The 20,538-nt window shown below is 36.1% G+C and overlaps 3 protein-coding genes across 8 annotated transcripts in view; 1 reads left to right on the top strand and 2 right to left on the bottom strand.

The window, feature by feature from the left end:
* LOC107729837 (periphilin-1-like) overlaps nucleotides 1-20,538 on the top strand; it is a 56,136-nt gene continuing 35,598 nt past the window's right edge. For 2 of the 4 annotated variants that reach the window (XM_016540546.1, XM_016540545.1), the window contains exon 1: nucleotides 16,561-16,664. In XM_016540546.1, the coding sequence (XP_016396032.1) occupies nucleotides 16,629-16,664 (36 nt within the window). In that variant the 5' untranslated portion in view covers nucleotides 16,561-16,628. Of the gene's footprint in view, nucleotides 176-16,560; nucleotides 16,665-20,538 lie in introns of those variants that run through there. The other 2 variants (XM_016540548.1, XM_016540544.1) reach the window with 2 other exon arrangements.
* Nucleotides 10,005-17,262, bottom strand: gxylt1b (glucoside xylosyltransferase 1b). 2 transcript variants are annotated; one of them, XM_016540542.1, is made up of 7 exons: nucleotides 17,015-17,262; nucleotides 15,079-15,265; nucleotides 14,339-14,470; nucleotides 13,783-14,034; nucleotides 10,884-11,007; nucleotides 10,631-10,803; nucleotides 10,005-10,502 (listed from the first exon to the last, which is right to left on the bottom strand). In XM_016540542.1, the coding sequence occupies exons 1-7, from the start codon at nucleotides 17,206-17,208 to the stop codon at nucleotides 10,341-10,343; spliced, it is 1,224 nt and encodes a 407-aa protein (XP_016396028.1). In that variant the 5' UTR covers nucleotides 17,209-17,262; the 3' UTR covers nucleotides 10,005-10,340. The 2 variants fall into 2 exon arrangements, with proteins under 2 accessions (XP_016396028.1, XP_016396029.1); XM_016540543.1 differs by lacking the exons at nucleotides 13,783-14,034; nucleotides 14,339-14,470; nucleotides 15,079-15,265; nucleotides 17,015-17,262 and adding exons at nucleotides 11,856-12,107; nucleotides 12,412-12,543; nucleotides 13,152-13,512.
* Nucleotides 18,250-20,538, bottom strand: part of LOC107729839 (YY1-associated factor 2-like) — a 13,068-nt gene continuing 10,779 nt past the window's right edge. Inside the window, exon 4 of one of the 2 annotated variants that reach the window (XM_016540549.1) lies at nucleotides 18,250-19,872. In XM_016540549.1, coding sequence (XP_016396035.1) covers nucleotides 19,629-19,872 — 244 coding nt within the window. In that variant the 3' untranslated portion in view covers nucleotides 18,250-19,628. The remainder of the gene's footprint in view (nucleotides 19,873-20,538) is intronic. The other variant, XM_016540550.1, reaches the window with a different exon arrangement.

The following is a 20,538-nucleotide window of genomic DNA, read 5'->3' as shown; positions in this document are numbered from 1 at the left end:
ATTCTAGCAGCATTTGAGAAAAAATAAAAACAAGTGAAAGAGAAGGATTTGGGGCACACTAAGAATCAGGTGTGTTGCTGCACCTAATTGCCACCTTCTCCTTTGGGACTCGTAATGGAGTAAAAATGAATTGAGGGAATGCAGATCTTCCATCACACATACAGTTCATATATAGGTAAGTTCTCTGGGAAAACTGGTTGTTTTCGTGGATCATGCTACAATTCACCTTCTACGTGGCTATCTGTATCTTTACTCAATTGATTACACCAACTCAAATCCTTTATAAACGGTTCCTCTCTTATCTAGCTTGTAAAGTGATAGTGTTTCTATGTGCCATTTGTTCATTATCAAATGAGAATCTTTTCTGTCAAGCTAGTAAATGCACCATGTAATTGATACCTGCAGCTTGGTTCAACTAGATGTTAGTTCATTATTGGCCTGAGGCAAGATGAGTCTATTCATATGCTTATTTTATTATTAGATAATGTATTAAAAGCATGTAAGTAGAGATTGTTTAATATCATGACCTCAGGCTGTCATAAACCGAGGTGTCTTGTAAACTGGTTGAACTAAAGGCTGAGGCGTGAGTTGTTATTGTTGTATTCAGCATTTCGACTGCCGCTCCACTTTCTGCTCAGTTTATTGGAGTAAGTTTAGAAGGTTTTTTCCACCACTTTTAATGCACTGCAATGTTACGAGGATGTGCCGTTCATTAGAGTAAACTGTCATTTGAAAACAGCTATTCACTCAAAACAAAACCAGGACTTGTGACATATGAAAGGTTCTTGGGTGTTTTCCAATTCTTATCCATTTGTGTCTCATTGCAGCTATTATAAATGCAAAAATGTAATCATGTATCTACATAGATGTAATCTCCAGGCTTCCTCCTTCGACCTTGATACGCTGAATGTTTCTTTCTAAGAACCAGTGCGTTTGCTGGGAGTATTGCTCATAACTCGAAAGGGAGTAATTATTCAGAAAAAGTTCTTTGGAAAGCAAAACTGGGCAAATATAGCAAGACCTAGATACAGAGATTGAGAACGAGCTTATGTGTGTGCGGTTGCATGAATGTACACTATTGCAAAGAGGCTGATCTGTGCATTAGTTGATTTTAATCCTTTTAAACCTAAACTATTCCTTAATTTTCCTTATTCTGAATGTGATGATACACTGCACCAAAACAGGATTCAGTCTCTGCCATCTAAAACGTATGCTATCATCATTTTGAAAAAATAGGTTGAATAAATGACTCGCTCATAAAAACAACGGAATAGCATACTAGCATACTACTTTTACTATTTCTAACGTAACGACATGGCATAAATAATAAGAGTAGTATGCTATTCTGAATTCAGTTACTTTAATGAATCAGCATTTTTGAGGACCTAAATGTTGTATAATGCCAAATATCAACCCTAATGTCAACCATTATAATTTCAGTTTTGTTTAATGTGATTGCATTGAACATTTAATTAACTTCATGAATTAAAAATGTGTTAGAATGCTGTCACTAATGCGCATTTCAGTGTCTGTGCAAATGTATGAAATGACAGAATTGCACCCTACAAACGAATGTGTATCAAATCCCAATGGGAAGCGCAACTCTTTCAACAACTTGCAAGTTGAACGGCAGACTTGATTTTCCTCGTTCTATTGTCTATAGTGTCATCTGTCATGGTACTTTTGAAGCACTGGAGACAGAAGTGTCTAGAAATGGATCCTGGAGATGCAATCTGCACTGGTTTGTGCTACAGGCAGAGCTTGTTTACAGAATGTAATATGATAATGCTCTTGGCCAGTTTCCCTAGTGGTATCTGAGATGATAGGGGCTGTGATTTCAATTGACAAAAAAAAAACATCAATCATCAATCATCTAGAACGTACAAAGAAATGATTGCTGTTAGTCGGCTGTGTAAGAAATGTAATATTATGTAAATGTACCCAACGCTGAAGGCCCAGTTTTTTTTTTACCTCAGCCTGAGTGTCTCTTTCTTCAAAACAACTTCATGCACTATCATGATTGATTAATCTTGCTAGGTGTCTCGATATTCTCTACGGTGCATAGCATCCCCCCTAGCCTCGGGACTGTCTTGTGTTCAGCATCTGTATTCCCCTGCCTGTACTGACACATTCTGTGAAGGACAAATTAATTAGCTGTTGCAAATGCTAGCAGATGGCTTTGAAGGACACTCGCTCTACCTCAGGTGAAAACACTTGCCCAAAATTCATGTAGATTTCCCTTATCGCATATCTCAAGATGCTGTCATGTGTCTGCCCCGGAGAAGCCCCTGAATTATGTACTCGGGAAAAACCGTCTGTTGCCGTTTCACAATTCAATTTTTCAAACAAAAACCCTGATTTGCAATAATTTTAACCCAACGAGGAGGATAAGAAATATCAATTCAACGTCATTACAAAGCTCACGATTTCAGTTGGTTGGAACAGAAACGAGTGTTATCCGGTGCGGCCCGCTTTCACTTCCAACCGCAATTACAAATAATCAGTCCAAATCAGTATGCTAATCTCTCGTGTTCAAAATGACGATTCATCAAAGTCGCTAATTCGCCGGCTGTCTCGGGTCTTTTATTTTGCCCTCTTTTCTGCAAATGCGATAACTGGTTAACATTATCGGTGCCTTATCAGGCCCGGGCCAGAACAATGGTACCAGTCCAAGCCTGAATGAAATGAAAAGGTGGCAGAGAAAACAACCGTTGTGATTTTTGTCACTATGTGGCTGATAAAGAGAGTCTGTGAGGAGAACGAATGGAGAGGCCTATCAATTATAGCTCAATTGTTTTCTATTCATTTCTAATTTAATGAGGGGGAGACGGAAGCATAGTAGTGCACGGTATGGAAACAAAGGCCTATGCAAGCCTTTCAGGCTTTGTATCTCAGCACAAACAAACACAGAAATCCCCTCAAGTCTCATGTTATTGTTTGTGTGCTTGAGTCAATGGCACTGAGGAACAAAAGAACTAAATACAAAGCTAATGCTAGCTGCTAACTCCAGTGTTTTGAATGACAGTGAATTCATTATTCTTGCCATTTTTTATGATTCAGGTTGGGGTTTTATCTGTTTTTAATCTGCCTGGTCTTAAATTTGATGAAGCCAAGGCTCCCGGTGCCAAATTATGATGAGTTTATCAGCATAAATGCATAGGAGGCATAATTATTCTCATACAGTGATTAAGAGTTAGATTTCCCACACGGTACGATGAATTGTCTCATACACGTTCGCACAGATTGCAACAATGAATGTAAACAGTAAGTCATCAAATGAATGATTGCTTGTGTCTAATTGGAGATGTTCATTTTGAGACAACATCAGCGGTGATGTGGAGGAGGGGGTGCTTTATTGACAAGGGTCTTCGCACAAATCAAAGGTTCATAAAAGGAAATGAACCATTCAAAAGCCATCGCAAATGACAGATATTCCTCGACGTTAGGGGAATGTGGTGACTGCTGCGTTTTTGAAACACAAAAGTGACAGTTTAATTATCTTTGCCTAACGTGAAGATGGAAAGGGTCCGAGTCACTATGAGAGCACGTGCACATTTACAGTGGGTTTTTTTTCTTTTAAATGATCCTATGAATCACACGAATGCTCGCCGTTTTGGCAAGCACAGCACTTTTTGAACCTTCACATGGATCCACAGCTGAAATCAGACATGATTATACTTTGTGTTCATAACACCATTCGTTTTACTGAGTTTAAATGATGTTGCTTTTACCAAAGTGCATTTAAGGTTTAATGGTTTGAAAAGCTGTTGGGTAGATGATGTTTGGGAAGGTGATCAGAGTGGTCTGTGATGTGATATGCCTCACTCTACAACAGCTGTCACTTGGGCAGTACCCAACAAAAAATGTACTAATATGTACCATTTAGGGGTAAATAAGGTACAAAAACGTACTTTTGAAAAGTTACTGCCCTAGTGACAGCTTTTGTACCATTTAATTTAAACTTAACAATTAAATTTTAATTTAAACAGCATTTAATTAAAAATTGAGTTAACAATAATGGAGTGATTATATGGAATATTTATGCATAATAAAAAATAATATATCACACCAGGTCTCACACACACACACACACACACACACACACAATAAATTTGCATTTCACCAATGCTAGAAAGGTGGAGTGTTCAGGAAACTTGTTTGAAAACAATCATTATTTTTCCAGTTTCACTTGGTGATAATTTCAAATTATATTATATTATATTATATTATATTATATTATTTGTCTTGCTTTTTTCCATTAAATGAAGTGGTTATAAATTAAACTACACCCTTATATAACCTTGCAAAAGGCAAAAAGGTGATTGAACATTGTGAAAAACTTGAATGATGACCATTTATGTCCCAAAATTGAACAAGGACATGAACATCACATTTTTATTCATTACCCATTAACATTTTGGATTTTTAATCATGTTTATTAGGTCAGTTTTTCTCTTTCTTTCCTCTTCTTTTCTCCCAGCCCCAACACACAGTCAGTCACGAACTATGTCACAAACGCGAAAGTTATATAATCTGTCAGACCTAGTACCTCTCAGCTTTAACTCGGATCAAAGTGTGTCGGTCTCCCTGAATATGTCCTTGGTATTTTCCTCTGCTCAGGTACCGTACCAGCCACAGCACCAATATTTACTCTTAGTATCTTGAAGGAATCGTCTTCTCCTTTTTCAACCAAAAATAATTTCCATTAGTGTAATATAACAAATGTAATAGCGGGTTTGTTGCAGACTTTTAATCTCACACCATCTCTTCATTGACATACACTTAAATAATGATTTGAATCGCCCTATGGGCAAGGGCAGCTGACTGACATGTTTTGCCACTTTGAAGCCCACAGGTTTTGCTCTCATTTCCTGAATAAGATTTCCCTACCATTTCAACCCGTAGACATCTGCATCCAGCTCACTGGGCTTCTTTATCAAGGAAAAGAGTTCAAACTGAATCGATACGGCACACAATGAAGTGGACTCGAGAGTAAATTGGCTCACTTGGGAGACAGAAGGCGTCTCTTGCTCCACATACAGTAAGAGAGAAGAGATGTCTATTCAGGTCAACATAAGCACATACATTCAGTAGCAGAATGAATACTGATGAATACTGACATTTGTGAGATGTATTGCAGGAAATGGCTTCATCGCTGATGTGTTGTAATGTTCTTGTAATCTTTGTTATTTGTTTTTGTTTTGAATTCTGCTAGTTTCTGGTTACAAGAAAAGTAATCTGATAAATTTTTTGAAGTAAGAAGTGAAAGTTCAGTAGTCCCACGATAGTGATTTTTCAATGAAAAATGCAGATACTGTTGTCGAACCCTGAATATTTACGACTCTAGATAATACCACTGCAAAAAAATTTTTTTTACTTATTAACGCTTCAAAATATACTCAGCAAAAATCTTATTTAAAACATATGCGTAAACCATCTTAAGCTGGTTTGTTGGTCTTCCAACCTGATCTGGGCTGCATTTCACCAAAGTAAGTAAATTTTAATTAATTAATTATTATTATTATATTATTAATTATTAATTTTTGGTGCCAGTGATTTCTATGATCTACGTAGGTTTATGACACTTTTGTGAAACACTGGCAGTGACTTTCTTCTCAGTGTTATTGTTTAATTCATATTAATGACAAGTAAGCATAATGATGGCATAATGATGTGTTAATTCGTATACTTTTTTTCTGTTTGCATTCAAAAAATGCTTAAGACGTAACTATATGCATTTACATTCACACTTTGGCAAGGCAGAAATGTCAACAAATTTACAAATACTAGTATTGTTACTTTTTTCATTTTGCGGTGGTTCTCAACAAAGGGGTCCCAGCAAACTTTCAAAGAGGCTGCAAGATGACTTAAAATAATTTAAAATAAGACAAAAAAGCATTAAAATAAGATAAAATAACTAAAGGGTATACACTGCGTTTCCTATGAAAAACCAGAGCTCCTACATGCAGTTTTTGAAAATGTGGATATTTGAGGTCGCCCAATTTTAAAAGTGTCATTTCTAGACTTGTTAATATCATGTAAATTAAAAATGCCATAGATGTTTTTATAATGAATATATATTTTACCAGTTGTGTCAAGCGCTAAAATATTCTATCAGGCAGAAATTGAGTAAAACAATATTTTTTTAAATCCTTATTCAGTAAATTGCAAACTACTGGAAGAGTAATGTAAATGTTTGATAAAAAAGTGGGATCCCTGAAGAACTTTCAGCTTCTAAAACAACTGGAATTATGAAATGCAATTTCTTTAATTGTAATTATTTTAGTTACTTTTTTATTTGCAGAAACTAGAAGTGCCAAATGTAAGTTTTAAAAGAAAACTGTTGCTCACAATCAGGGGCATTAGAGTCAAAAAGGTTCAGAATCACTGATTTATTATCAAATTAATATAGAAGTATCAATATTTTTGACATCGAACTAACTAAAACTTAGAATATATATATATATATATATATAACGAGAGAGAGATTGTTACTTAAATCCTATTAGTTTCTTGTAATACAGTATATTATCAAAAGATCATTTATGACATCATCCTTAATTGTTTTATCTTACTCTTAAAATTAAAATAAAAAATTAATTTTTTTTAATAACATTTAAAAATAAAATTATAGAAAACAGTATCATCATATCAGAAGATCAGTAAATATAAAAATTCACAGACTGGTGTTCAAGGCAAATGCTTTCCTTTTTATGTATTTATTTATAGAAACATTATCTTCCAGTGCAGCCAGTAATATTTATTTTCATGAAAGAGGTGAATTGATCAAACATGATACATATAAATGCCCACTATTTTTCTCTTTAAATGTTGGAATATAGATTCCTAGTGTCATCATACTGGTTGTCAGATACAAGAGGACGACCACCTACAGGCCCTCATTATTGTTCTATCAAGTGTAGCCTTTGACCTGCACATCCTTGTAAATCAGCTATTGTGCCTCAGGTGGTCCAGACATGGATTATTTGCTGCTACATTGATCCATGAGATGTCATTATGAAACATGACTTCAGTCCTCTCATTGTGTCCTGTAGTCTGTTTAGTCATCTCGACCTTCAAGCACATGTTGCTGATGCTTCAAATGGACCGTATGCAGGTCAGCTTCTATATTATAAATGAATTAGGTTTTTCGTGTGTCATTAACATCTATGGCTTTAAGGGTTGCCAAGTATTGATGTTTTAATCGTTCATCTCATTACAGAACTTCCCAGGGCCATTTCCTCTTTTTTTGTGTGTGTGCTCCAAGAGCTTTAACTGAGTAGTGTTTTAAATTACCTCAAATTTTCACTTTGCAAAAAAAGTCTGTCTCTGCCTGTTATAAGATGAAGAAAATATTGTTGGGATGTGGTACAGTATTTACTGTTGTGTTATGTGATCGCAGAACAAAGCCATGGTCATCGCTCTAAAACAGTCTGTATTCATAAAGACCTGAATCAAGGCTGCACCCTGGTGGAGGAAAGTTGTAACTTTTTGGTTTGGCTTGCTTTATTAAATAAATAAATTAAAAAATAAAATAGTCCAGTCAGTTGCAGAAATGTCTCATTACATATGCAAAATGTTCTATCAGCTATATCTACATTTCTAAAAAAAATGTAAAAAATAACCTAAAATGTTAAAACTCCACATTTTCAGTTTGTTGCTTGTAGCTTGTGCTAAATCCGTTCCGTGACTATTTGCTTCTAAAATGATTGGTTTAACGGAATAGTTCACCCAATAAAAAAATTGCTGAAAATGTACTTACCCTTCAGGCCATCCAAGATGTAGATGAATTTTGATGGGTTTTTTTTTTCAAAAAGGTTCAGAATCACTGATTTATTATCAAATTAATATAGAAGTATCAATATTTTTGACATCGAACTAACTAAAACTTAGACCACAATGCAATGTGTTTCTAAGCTTCACGGTGTGTTTGTAACAAATGCATAAATAAGCAAGTGAGAAAAGCATCCCACATAAATTAATATAGAAGTATCAATATTTTTGACATCGAACTAACTAAAACTTACACCACAATGCAATGTGTTTCTAAGCTTCACGGTGTGTTTGTAACAAATGCATAAATAAGCAAGTGAGAAAAGCATCCCACACATTTATTTCTCTTCCTGTGTACCTGTTTCACAGCCACCACTCGCCCATTGATTAGACGCCACGTTGGCTGGGTTTGCACTTCCTGCAGACTCGGACCCCTCCGAGCGGAATGAAAGTGATAGTCACAAACTCTAATTAGTGTGATATATATTTTTTTATTTCATATGAACATTATGTAAAACGAATACAATATTTACATTTTCAAGTATTTCCCAATTTATCAAATCTTGCAGTACGTTCAATATCAGTCTTAAAGGAACAGTACATCCAAAAGTACTATAAAAAGCACTATTCAGTCACAGTAGTCCATACGATTTGTGCACAAAAGTCTTACCCAATAAAAAAATTGCTGAAAATGTACTTACCCTTCAGGCCATCCAAGATGTAGATGAATTTTGATGGGTTTTTTTTTTTTTTCACTGGAGGAAGCATTATTATGGATTATAGACTCATATTTTGGCTAGAAGCAACGGTTTGAAGTTAAAAACGTAGGAATGATGAATTGTTTCTTGCACGCAGCTTTTCACTTCATACCACTGTAATTGATGGACTGGAGTCCTGTGGATTAATTAGGGCTGTAACCACCATAGACACTGAGGGGGACAAGTCCCCAACCCCCAAAATCTGTCCCCCCTCAATGTTCAAGACATGGTTACGGCCTTGTTGTATATTATACTTGTGTATTATTGTAATGTTTTTATCAGTTGTTTGGATTCTCATTCTGACCGCACTCTTTCACTGCAGTGGATCTATTGGTGAACAAGTGCTACATTTCTCCAAATCTGTTCCGATAAAGAAACAACTCATCTACATCTGCTGTGACTTGAGGGTGAGTACATTTTCAGCAAATTTACATTTTTAGGTGAACTAATCCTTTAATATTTTTCCTCATCACTCCAGTAATCCTTCAGTGGGGAATGAAAGTGATAGTCACAAACTCTAATTAGTGTGATATATATTTTTTTATTTCATATGAACATTATGTAAAACGAATATTTACATTTTCAAGTATTTCCCAATTTATCAAATCTTGCAGTACATTTCTCTTCCTGTGTACCTGTTTCACAGCCACCACTCGCCCATTGATTAGACGCCACGTTGGCTGGGTTTGCACTTCCTGCAGACTCGGACCCCTCCTACACAATGGGGACGGTTCACGTGCCAGGTAATTAGCGTCTGTGGGGGACAGGTGCTCCCACAATGCAGCGGGGCTCTCTGCCGAGTCTCCTTTCACATGACTGTAATTACCTAATTGAAAAGCTCACTGGGGGAAAATAGGAATGAGAGATAAGGTCTCTTTCACGACACCGCAGGTTGCTTTTCTGTTGAGCAGAAAAAAACATCTATTTGTTCCCACTTGAGGTAAATATTGTCCAAGGGAGAAATGATGGAAAGGAAAGCAAAGATAGAGGATCCATTGTAAACGAGGGGCTGATTCAGACAGGCAGTGTTTGATGGAGGACACACACATGAAGAAATGGACAATAAACCCACAGATTTTTTGTTTTAGACTCCATATTTATCTCCAGTACATGAGTGAATGAATGATAAAGAGTGAACATGGATGTAGAGTGTAATGGCACATTATGAAAGGAGACACCAATAAATGGTGTAGGTTTAGATGTATTTAACAAATGAACTGGGTCGCGTCATCTCAGTATATTAGTATTAAACTTATAAGTTTAAAAGATGGAATTCATGTTAGTTTTCATCACAATATCATAATTAAAGTGAACTTTGGAGTGTTTTTTTTTCCTTCTCACCACCTGATTTGAGTGTATTTTTTGCAATGTCCCTTGCTGTCATTTACTAATTATCTCATTATTCTAATGTTTCTTCATTTATTTTTCTCTGCAATCAAAATATTGTTAAAATGTATAAAGTAAACAAACGTCTGTCTTAAGTCAACTTAAGTCATACAATAGCTATGTACGTGTAACAACAGTTTGACTTATTTGTTCATACAGATTTGGAATGACATTTGGGTGAAATTTTTTTTTTGGACTGTCCCTTTAACTAGGGAAAAAAATGAAATGAAAATGGCTCCTTGAGAATGAGAAGTATCAGTTTAAATTCACATTTCATCATTTAACCCATTCTATATCTCTGAGGGTTCCAACTGAACGTTCAGCACTAACATTGCACCGATTCGACTGGAAGAGCAGTGACGTTCCTATCCAGTCTCAGAGAATACATTTCTGTCATTATTCAGCGACAACATCACAGCCAGCTCAGCCACCTGCTGGAGTCATTCTCTGGAGCTTCCTTACAGACTTTCCAAGTCCTCTGGCAAATAAATGACTAACTTTCCCACAGTATGTGTGTGTGGTTCCGTTCAGCGCCTCCTCCAGGGGTAACAAGAATGATTGTATGAGATCCTCTCCAAATGTGTACTGCCAGATAAAAGTAAAGAGTGACTTATTAGCTTTGGCTGGACATAAACTGGTTGGAAAAAAAACAAAAGGGTTGTGATAAAAGTTTAGCTAATAGTAACTAACAAAACTCCCCTAATACAACTCACATGTTTGAAAGTGTCATACACGGCCTTGAAGGCAGGCTGTTTGTTGCTGTGAAACACTCCTCTGTTGCCATGTAGCATGAAAACACCCTCTTTCTCTGCTGGGATGCAGTTGCTGCCGTAGATGCAGTGGTCAGGACGGTAGTTCCAGTGGCAAGGGAAGGTAAATACCATCTCTGGAGGAAACACACATCTGTTACAGAGACTTGAAATGGAATAAAACTATAAGGAATGAACGCAACCCAGAAAGGCTTACCTGGATTGTAATGGAAGATGATATTAATCAGATCTTGATCACCCCAGGTTATGTTAAGCTTGTATTTCTGTAACAGAGGCATCAGAAGCTCGTCCCAGTGCAGACCAATAGAAGTCATGTCATTCTGTCCATAAAGAGGGGGGGAAAAAAGAGTAAAGTTTGTAATGATCTCTAGGCAGAAGCCAATAAAAAAAGAGACCTTTACCACCCTCTTCTGGACTGAAATGTAATTGCAACATGTTCAAGATGGAGTCATAAATATTTTTTACTAGTGCATGAATTTTTAAAAAGTACTAAGTACTGTTTTCAACATTGAAAATAATATGAAATGTTTCTTGAGTACCAAATCAGCATATTAGAATTATTTCTACAGGATCATGTAACGCTTAAGACTGGAGTAATGGCTGCTGGAAATGCAGCTTTTCCATCACAGGTATCATTTAGATTTTAAAATATATTAAAATAGAAAAAAGTTATTTTAAATTGTAATAATATTTCACAATAATACTGTTTTTATTGAATTTTTGATTAAAAATGTAGATTGGATGAGCACAAGAGTCTTCTTTCAAAAATATTTTTTTTAAATCCAAAAGCCCAAACTTAAAATATATTACTTTATATTACTTAGGTAAATATTAGTATTATAATTTTTTTTACTACTACTACTACTATTAAATCTTTTTATTAGTTTTAGAAATTTTATTTTTTTTATATTATTTTATTTTTTAGATTTTAAATGTTTTTTTTCTTTCTTTGTTGCTAGGTGTTTTAATATAGTAATATTCAATGTCACATGACATTTACAGCTCACATGATTGACCAAATCATGTTTGCCTATGAAACAAGATGGCGGCATCCAGATTAAGCACTTCTGCATGTGCCTACAATTGAGATGAATAGGAATAGCTCTCTCCAGGTACATCAACCCTCACATAAAGGAAGAATGTTTGGGGTCTGGCCCTCTAATCTCACCTTGAATTGTGTCATTCGCATCCGAGTCAAATTCATCAGCATGACGCCAGAGTTGATGCCAGTTTTTCCATAATACGGATGCCGGGAGAAGCGCTTATACCAGGCAATCCGCAGCTCCTCGTGTTCTGGAGCCATGGCTACTAACTGTGTGGAGTTAAAGTGCGTCAACATGTCCCAGATCAGCTCTACAGGCTGCAGGAAGAGGACATCGGTGTCCACATAGAGTAAGGAGTCCACCTCCTTCAGAATCATCTGTAGAGAAAAGAAAGGAATTGCAAATAGTTTGTCAAATTGCAGTGTTTTTGAGTACAAAATACATTTTCTACTTTCAGAAAAATGATATTGCCATTTCAGAAAAGAGTTATATGAATTATTTGACATCTTACAAAAGGAAAGCAGCACAGTATTTTCCAGTGCAATCACTGTAACCTTTTCAGACATTTTAAACGACACAATCAAGGCAAAAAAAATCAGCTTTCGCTTAAAATAGTTGTAGATATTTTAGATATAAACTAAACATGCTGTTTAAATTGCTTTAAACTGCAGTAATACTCACCGGTAAGAAGAGTCTCTGTGATGCACATGGCTTGAAAAGCTGACTCCACTCTTCATGGTTCTCATGGGGGAATGAAATGGGGTGAACAACATAGCTGAATTTCGCTCGGATGAAAGCTGGCCAGGAATCCAGCTGTATAAGTGGAAAATGGATTGGAAAAGTGTAAATATTTCATCTCTTTATACAGTTTCTCAATGGTTCAGTAGCAGATTAAAGGAATAGTTCACCCAAAAATGAAAACTTGCTGAAAATGTACTAATCTTCAGGCCATACAAGATGTAGATGAGTTTGTTTCTTCATCAGAACAGATTTGGAGAATTTAAGCATTACATCACTTGCTCAGCAGTGGATCCTCTGCAGTGAATGGGTGCCGTCAGAATGAGAGCCCAAACTGCTGATAAAAACACCACAATAATCCACACGACCGTCAATCAATTAACATCTCGTTGAATCAAAAAGCTGTGTGTTTGTAAATAAGTGATATAATGCTAAATTTCACCAAATCCGTTCTGATGAAGAAACAAACTCATCTTTATTTTGGATGTTCTGAGGGTGGGTAACCTTTCAGTAAATTTTCAGTTTTGGGTGAACTGATCTTTTTGCCTTCTTGGATGGGGAAAATATATGACCATTTAAAATGACATGCATCCCCTTTAACGGTGGGAAAACGTGCTCATTCTTGTGCAACAACATAGATTTGCATGCATATATGTCAGAAATGACAATTGGCTCATACTGACTACTGTTTTTATGTTGGTGTGTAACTGCTCCTCTGCAAAGATGTGAAATCTCAAGGCTCGGCTGCTGAGCATGGCTGCGGTCTTGAGCATGTTGACAGCTTCCCCGTGTCTCTCTCCACAGGCCACCACAGCCAGCTGCATCAACGGCTCTCGCTGTCCAGGTGAATTCACCTTGTGCGCAACATCTCTGTAAATATATTAGTTTTAGTTTTACTGAACACCATGAGTAAATAGACTACAACTTCTTTTCCAACAAACAGTCACTGAAAGGGGGTGCTTATCCTTTAGAACATGTAGAATTTTTAAATGAGCGGTTTAATTTTCTAATAATTTGCAGTCATGTTTGCAATAAACATTAAATAGACATCAAAATTAAATGGACATTTTTAAAAGTGTAATAGGATAGACAAAATAAAAAGCATATTTGATGTTTAAAACTAACTTTGTTATAATGGTTGATTAAATGTATCATGATTGACCAAATCATGTTTGCCTATGAAACAAGATGGCGGCATCCAGATTAAGCACTTCTGCATGTGCCTACAATTGAGATGAATAGGAATAGCTCTCTCCAGGTACATCAACCCTCACATAAAGGAAGAATGTTTGGGGTCTGGCCCTCTAATCTCACCTTGAATTGTGTCATTCGCATCCGAGTCAAATTCATCAGCATGACGCCAGAGTTGATGCCAGTTTTTCCATAATACGGATGCCGGGAGAAGCGCTTATACCAGGCAATCCGCAGCTCCTCGTGTTCTGGAGCCATGGCTACTAACTGTGTGGAGTTAAAGTGCGTCAACATGTCCCAGATCAGCTCTACAGGCTGCAGGAAGAGGACATCGGTGTCCACATAGAGTAAGGAGTCCACCTCCTTCAGAATCATCTGTAGAGAAAAGAAAGGAATTGCAAATAGTTTGTCAAATTGCAGTGTTTTTGAGTACAAAATACATTTTCTACTTTCAGAAAAATGATATTGCCATTTCAGAAAAGAGTTATATGAATTATTTGACATCTTACAAAAGGAAAGCAGCACAGTATTTTCCAGTGCAATCACTGTAACCTTTTCAGACATTTTAAACGACACAATCAAGGCAAAAAAAATCAGCTTTTGCTTAAAATAGTTGTAGATATTTTAGATATAAACTAAACATGCTGTTTAAATTGCTTTAAACTGCAGTAATACTCACCGGTAAGAAGAGTCTCTGTGATGCACATGGCTTGAAAAGCTGACTCCACTCTTCATGGTTCTCATGGGGGAATGAAATGGGGTGAACAACATAGCTGAATTTCGCTCGGATGAAAGCTGGCCAGGAATCCAGCTGTATAAGTGGAAAATGGATTGGAAAAGTGTAAATATTTCATCTCTTTATACAGTTTCTCAATGGTTCAGTAGCAGATTAAAGGAATAGTTCACCCAAAAATGAAAACTTGCTGAAAATGTACTAATCTTCAGGCCATACAAGATGTAGATGAGTTTGTTTCTTCATCAGAACAGATTTGGAGAATTTAAGCATTACATCACTTGCTCAGCAGTGGATCCTCTGCAGTGAATGGGTGCCGTCAGAATGAGAGCCCAAACTGCTGATAAAAACACCACAATAATCCACACGACCGTCAATCAATTAACATCTCGTTGAATCAAAAAGCTGTGTGTTTGTAAATAAGTGATATAATGCTAAATTTCACCAAATCCGTTCTGATGAAGAAACAAACTCATCTTTATTTTGGATGTTCTGAGGGTGGGTAACCTTTCAGTAAATTTTCAGTTTTGGGTGAACTGATCTTTTTGCCTTCTTGGATGGGGAAAATATATGACCATTTAAAATGACATGCATCCCCTTTAACGGTGGGAAAACGTGCTCATTCTTGTGCAACAACATAGATTTGCATGCATATATGTCAGAAATGACAATTGGCTCATACTGACTACTGTTTTTATGTTGGTGTGTAACTGCTCCTCTGCAAAGATGTGAAATCTCAAGGCTCGGCTGCTGAGCATGGCTGCGGTCTTGAGCATGTTGACAGCTTCCCCGTGTCTCTCTCCACAGGCCACCACAGCCAGCTGCATCAACGGCTCTCGCTGTCCAGGTGAATTCACCTTGTGCGCAACATCTCTGTAAATATATTAGTTTTAGTTTTACTGAACACCATGAGTAAATAGACTACAACTTCTTTTCCAACAAACAGTCACTGAAAGGGGGTGCTTATCCTTTAGAACATGTAGAATTTTTAAATGAGCGGTTTAATTTTCTAATAATTTGCAGTCATGTTTGCAATAAACATTAAATAGACATCCAAATTAAATGGACATTTTTAAAAGTGTAATAGGATAGACAAAATAAAAAGCATATTTGATGTTTAAAACTAACTTTGTTATAATGGTTGATTAAATGTATCTAATAGGTCTCACAACAAAGAAAAAAAAAAAAAACTAAATGGGCTGATAAAAGAATGAATGAGTAAATAAGACCACAACAACTTTTCTGACAAATGCTCTGCGACAAGAAGGTGCTCTGTTCAGAAAATGAGCTGTTTTTATAATAATTTGCTATTCTTTTTAAAATGAACAACTTTTCTGACAAATGCTCTGCGACAAGAAGGTGCTCTGTTCAGAAAATGAGCTGTTTTTATTTTATAATAATTTGCTATTCTTTTTAAAATGTATTTAGACAATACGCGTCAAAATTAAATAGAAAAAAGTTTTAAAATGTAAAAAAGGTGATAATCTAAACTAAAAATGTAAACTAAATGTGATAAACTAAGACATTTCATCTTTTAAACAAACTTGTTTACTAAATGTATCTTATAAGTATCACAACAAAGGAAAAAAAAAACATAAATGAGCTGATAAAATGATGGATTAGTAAATAAACAATACCACAACTACTCCAACAAAACGAGCTGTTTCTATTCCCTAATTATTTGCAATTATTTTATAGTTTAAGTTTTGCAATAAACATTTAATAAACATCAAAATTAATGTAAAAAAATAAAGATAAAATATATTTTATATATATATCTTAAAATATATTTAATGTTTTTGTTATGATAGTTCATTAAACATGTCTCAAAAATATTTATTTTTTAAACCATAATGTACTATATTCATTGAATGTGCCAAAAATCATCAGCCTTGATTAATTAGGTAAATGCAGAGTAGAGTGTTCTGTATATATATATATATACATTTTGCAACAGCTGGAATTAGTAAACTATAAAGTTAACAGCCATTAATACTTAAAAAGACATGATTTTGCATTTTATTGATTAAATTAATCATGTCTTTTATTACCATTATATATATATATATATATATATATATTAGTTCATATTAAATTAATTACCCAAATTGACCAAGACTAAACCACCCATTTGCCTGTAATCTGAGCCTACCATCTGAAACACAGGTGTGCGTGAGAGGCTTGATTTGGCAGTTTGTTGCATCACTGTGCTCAACATCTCAACAATGCTCTCGACATGCCAGCGCTCTCCCTTGACAATGAATCAGTACAGGTAGGTCTGAACACCTTCCTCCATAAACAGTTCTCGAGTCAGTGTGGAATTACGCAGGCTGTTGTCATGTGCATCGTTTCCCGTTCATGTGGATTTCAGGAGTGTTGGGCGTTTCCTGTACATCTGACCTCTTATGTGAACAATATATAGATCAATTGGCTATCGCTGCAGCATGAACACACACTGAATGACACATTACGATTTCACCCCCAGTATTGTGACAGAAACACTATGCAAACTCAAACATCTTTTTTAAACAAACAAACAAAAATTGTTAAAAAGTTATTTGCGTGAATTCCGCTAAACAAACATCGTCTTTAAACAAAATGAATGAAACAAATCTGATTTACGCGAGTCTGTGTGGCGTGGTCGCGGTGGGTCGTTGTTTTGCTTTTACTCCATTTAAGTTCTTCACGACGGACGGCTCCAGCGGCGCTTTAAAACCGGCCGAAAAACTTTCAGCATCATGTTTACTAAACAAAAATACTAAAGACAGAAGAGCGATAGCTATGCACAAACTAAATGTAGAAAGATATACACGCATTCTACAGGACACGGACACTGTTTCACTTGAAAAGTGTACACCGTGTGTGTACTCGCCCACTAATGACCACCAGCGATGTCCGGTTCGTGAACGAATCGTTCTTTTGAGTCGGATCTTTTCCAACGGAAAATACTCTGTTTAGCCAAATAGCGGAAATGTTATAACTAAGGTCTTAAATTTTTTAGAAATGTGATTGTACGACAGTTTTAACAAAACTGACTTTTTTTATAGCTGAGCTGAATCTTGACTGCTACAAACTGAACTTGATTACATGAAATTATAATTAACACCCTGATATAATATAAGAAACGTCATATAAAGAAATATGTGCCTACATATGTTTTTACTGGAACATTTTAGCGCATGCAAACATTATGCCAGGCTGTCACAGACCACATAATGACCATAGACTGTATAAAAACAGATAATGACGTAATTACCTAAAGAACCTCTGTATCGGTTGTTTAACACGATCTGTTCATAGGAACCGATTCGCAAATGAGTCAGGCTTCTTATTATTAAACGCCACCACCATCCCCCCACATACACAAGTTCTTCCCCCAATGGCGTGAGAAAGACCCCTACTATGACAAACCCTGTAAGGTTGATTCCTCAAAGCTTACTAGCAACTATTATTAAGTTATTACTAGATATTTTTAGTTACTTATTTTTTTTATTATTGTTAACAAATAACTAATTTTTGTAGTTGGGATTTATTAGTAAAAGTTGTAGAAAATTTTACAGAATTATGTGACACAAAATTTAATGTTTTAATAACAAATCACAATTGTTACATCATGCATTTTTAATCTTACAAGTAGGATTTTTAACTGAATTATTTAATAGCCATTATAACTAGATCATTGCCAGAACAGTAAAGTTAAAATTAATTCTTAGTATCATAACTACTAGTAAAAATGAAAGATTGTGTAATAATAGTTAGTAACTAAATTGGTAGTAGTATCTTTAAAATAGTTACTAATGTTTACAGGAATACATATTGAAAAAAAATCAGTCACACATGTAGACTAAAATTATGAATATTTATAATTTAAGAGTGCCTGTGGGGAGCATAGAGGAACTGGACTTGGTGTTCTTTTCTACCAGCAAAACAGGATTTTTAAAATCATTTTAATCAGAGACAAAAGGAATGAAATGTTGTCTGCTGTATTGGGCAATGTCTATTGAGAATTGGATTGTCATGTTGTGTTAAGACACTGCTGGTAGTTGTCAAGTAAGGAACAATACTCTTCCTTGTCTCTGACTCAACCCGTATGCCAAATATTGCATCTCCCCTCATGGAGAGGTAAAAACCAAAACACTTTGAAGACCCACAGCGAATATCATCCTCATTTCAAAGAGAACTTAACAGACATTTCACCACACAAACAACCCAAATTCGATAATCACTCCCTTAAAGGTCTTCGTTTGCCCTGAAAATAAGTTTTAGTTGACAACGGGAGTCTAAATCTTACATTTTATTAAGAGATATTTCCTATACTGCAATATATTTATATACCACGTCCACCGTTCATCATAAAGGATGGGATGAATTCTTACAAATACATTTGTCATTTTTAGTCATAAATGTTATGTTTCTTGTGAAATTAACAGAATTATATCAAGACAATCTAACACAAAACAGCGCTGGTAGAACAACTAGCCGCACAAGTGATGCAATCTATGACAAGTTTCAAATAAAACAACATGAACAAGAACAAATTAAACAATGAATTTCTGCGTTTAAAGGCTTTTCTCATAGAACCATACAAAAAGTACCAGCAGGTGCAACAAACAATTGAGAAAGGAAGTCCTGTTTGGGTCAGTTATTCATAGATGGCTTAACGCTCATCCTGTAATGCATTTAAGTATTTTAAAGTAACAATTTGCAACTGACATGTCATTAATGTAGAATCAAATACTTTCACAACAATGTTCCAGTTGAAAGTTTTTAAGCCCCAGGGCTAATTACCGAGATGTAATGGGTGCTGTTGCAGAAATTACATATTGTGATTTAAAAAAATAATGGTCTATGAAATTGTCACAATAGTGAAGAGACAGAGAATGGGTGTCAATGTCCAAATCCAAACAGACAACAATACTTATCTGATTCATAATACTACCACATGCTATAGAAATTAAATTGTCAAAATTCAATCATCAAAATTGCTTACAAAGTCTACAGTTTATCTCAAGCTGACCTACTGGGCACTGTAACAAACCAGGGCGAGTGTATCGTGGTGAAAACCTATGTTTCAGATTCTATAACTGTGGTAGTAGTGAGAGATGGCTTATATTGCTGGGTTAAGTCTGTGTCTCGGTAAGTCTTGGCATACATAAGCGCGCTCCTGTGTCTGTTCGTTTAAAATGGATATATTAGGTGCAGGAGACTGGAAGTAACGTTTGTAATCCACGGGTTCCTAGTGAGATTCCCCGTTGAGTAAGGAACCCTCCCCTCGCGGGGATGAGGATCTGGAGATCCCCTTCTCTGTGTTGTCTGAGTTGGATCCGCTCTGGCTGTGGTGGTCTCCAGATGCTGCGCTGGAGGACGAACTGGAGGAGGGCTTACTTTTCTCCTTAAAGTCTGTTATGATAACCGTCAGATCTCCCACTGTCACTTCCAGATGTTGTGCACTGCTGCGGTCCACATTTTTTAACCTGGGCCTGCGGGATAGGGAGCAAAGAACAGATCAGACATGCTAGCCTTGACTTCACTTGAGCTGAATAATGACACTATTGTCTTCTGTAGAGCTGCTTTTATAGCATTTCATAATTGATGAACTTGACGACATAGACACCTTCATTGAACTAAACTTAGCTGCATTGAGATTAGGCTTGCCGCGATAGACGGTGCAGATGGTGATACCGGTGTTAAGCTGCAACACCGGTTACGTCACTTGCCCACCACGGCACCGACCCCAACCGTCGTTTGGATTTTTTATAGTAATAAAAATCATTTAGTTCAGTAAAAGAACAGACACAACAATTAAAAACTGAACGCAGCTGCTCAATGCAGTTGTCACTTGCCCACCGCGTCACCGACCCCCACCGTCGTTTAGGATTTTTTATAGTAATAAAAATCATTTAGTTCAGTAAAAGAACAGACACAACAATTAAAAACTGAACGCAGCTGCTCAATGCAGTTGAACGACAGTTGCATCACAGATCTGATTTCATTTCTCCAGTGAGGAGAGTGGGTCGAGCTGACTGACAAGAGTGGGGTGAGACAGACAAGACGATCGCGGATGATTTAGTTTCGAAACGAGATGCAAAAGTGCCTGTTTGGCAATATTTTGGATTTTGAAAAGCCTGTTGACTTTTGCCGTTTAT

The sequence above is a fragment of the Sinocyclocheilus rhinocerous genome, unplaced genomic scaffold, assembly GCF_001515625.1.
Source record: "Sinocyclocheilus rhinocerous isolate Xijiao unplaced genomic scaffold, SAMN03320098_v1.1 scaffold848, whole genome shotgun sequence".
Taxonomy (NCBI): Eukaryota; Metazoa; Chordata; class Actinopteri; order Cypriniformes; family Cyprinidae; genus Sinocyclocheilus; species Sinocyclocheilus rhinocerous.
Note: the sequence above shows the minus strand (reverse complement) of the source record. Positions and strands in the feature narration are given on the sequence as shown.

Bases quoted from the DNA above. Each gene is read 5' to 3' on its own strand.
- gxylt1b (XM_016540542.1), bottom strand. From the start codon at position 17,208: ATGCGTGTATATCTTTCTACATTTAGTTTGTGCATAGCTATCGCTCTT. The intron at 15,266-17,014 runs GTAAATCAGATT...ATATATTTACAG, and splicing joins ACCACGCCACACAGACTCGC to AGATGTTGCGCACAAGGTGA. The intron at 14,471-15,078 runs GTCAGTATGAGC...CCACTTATACAG, and splicing joins ACACCAACATAAAAACAGTA to CTGGATTCCTGGCCAGCTTT.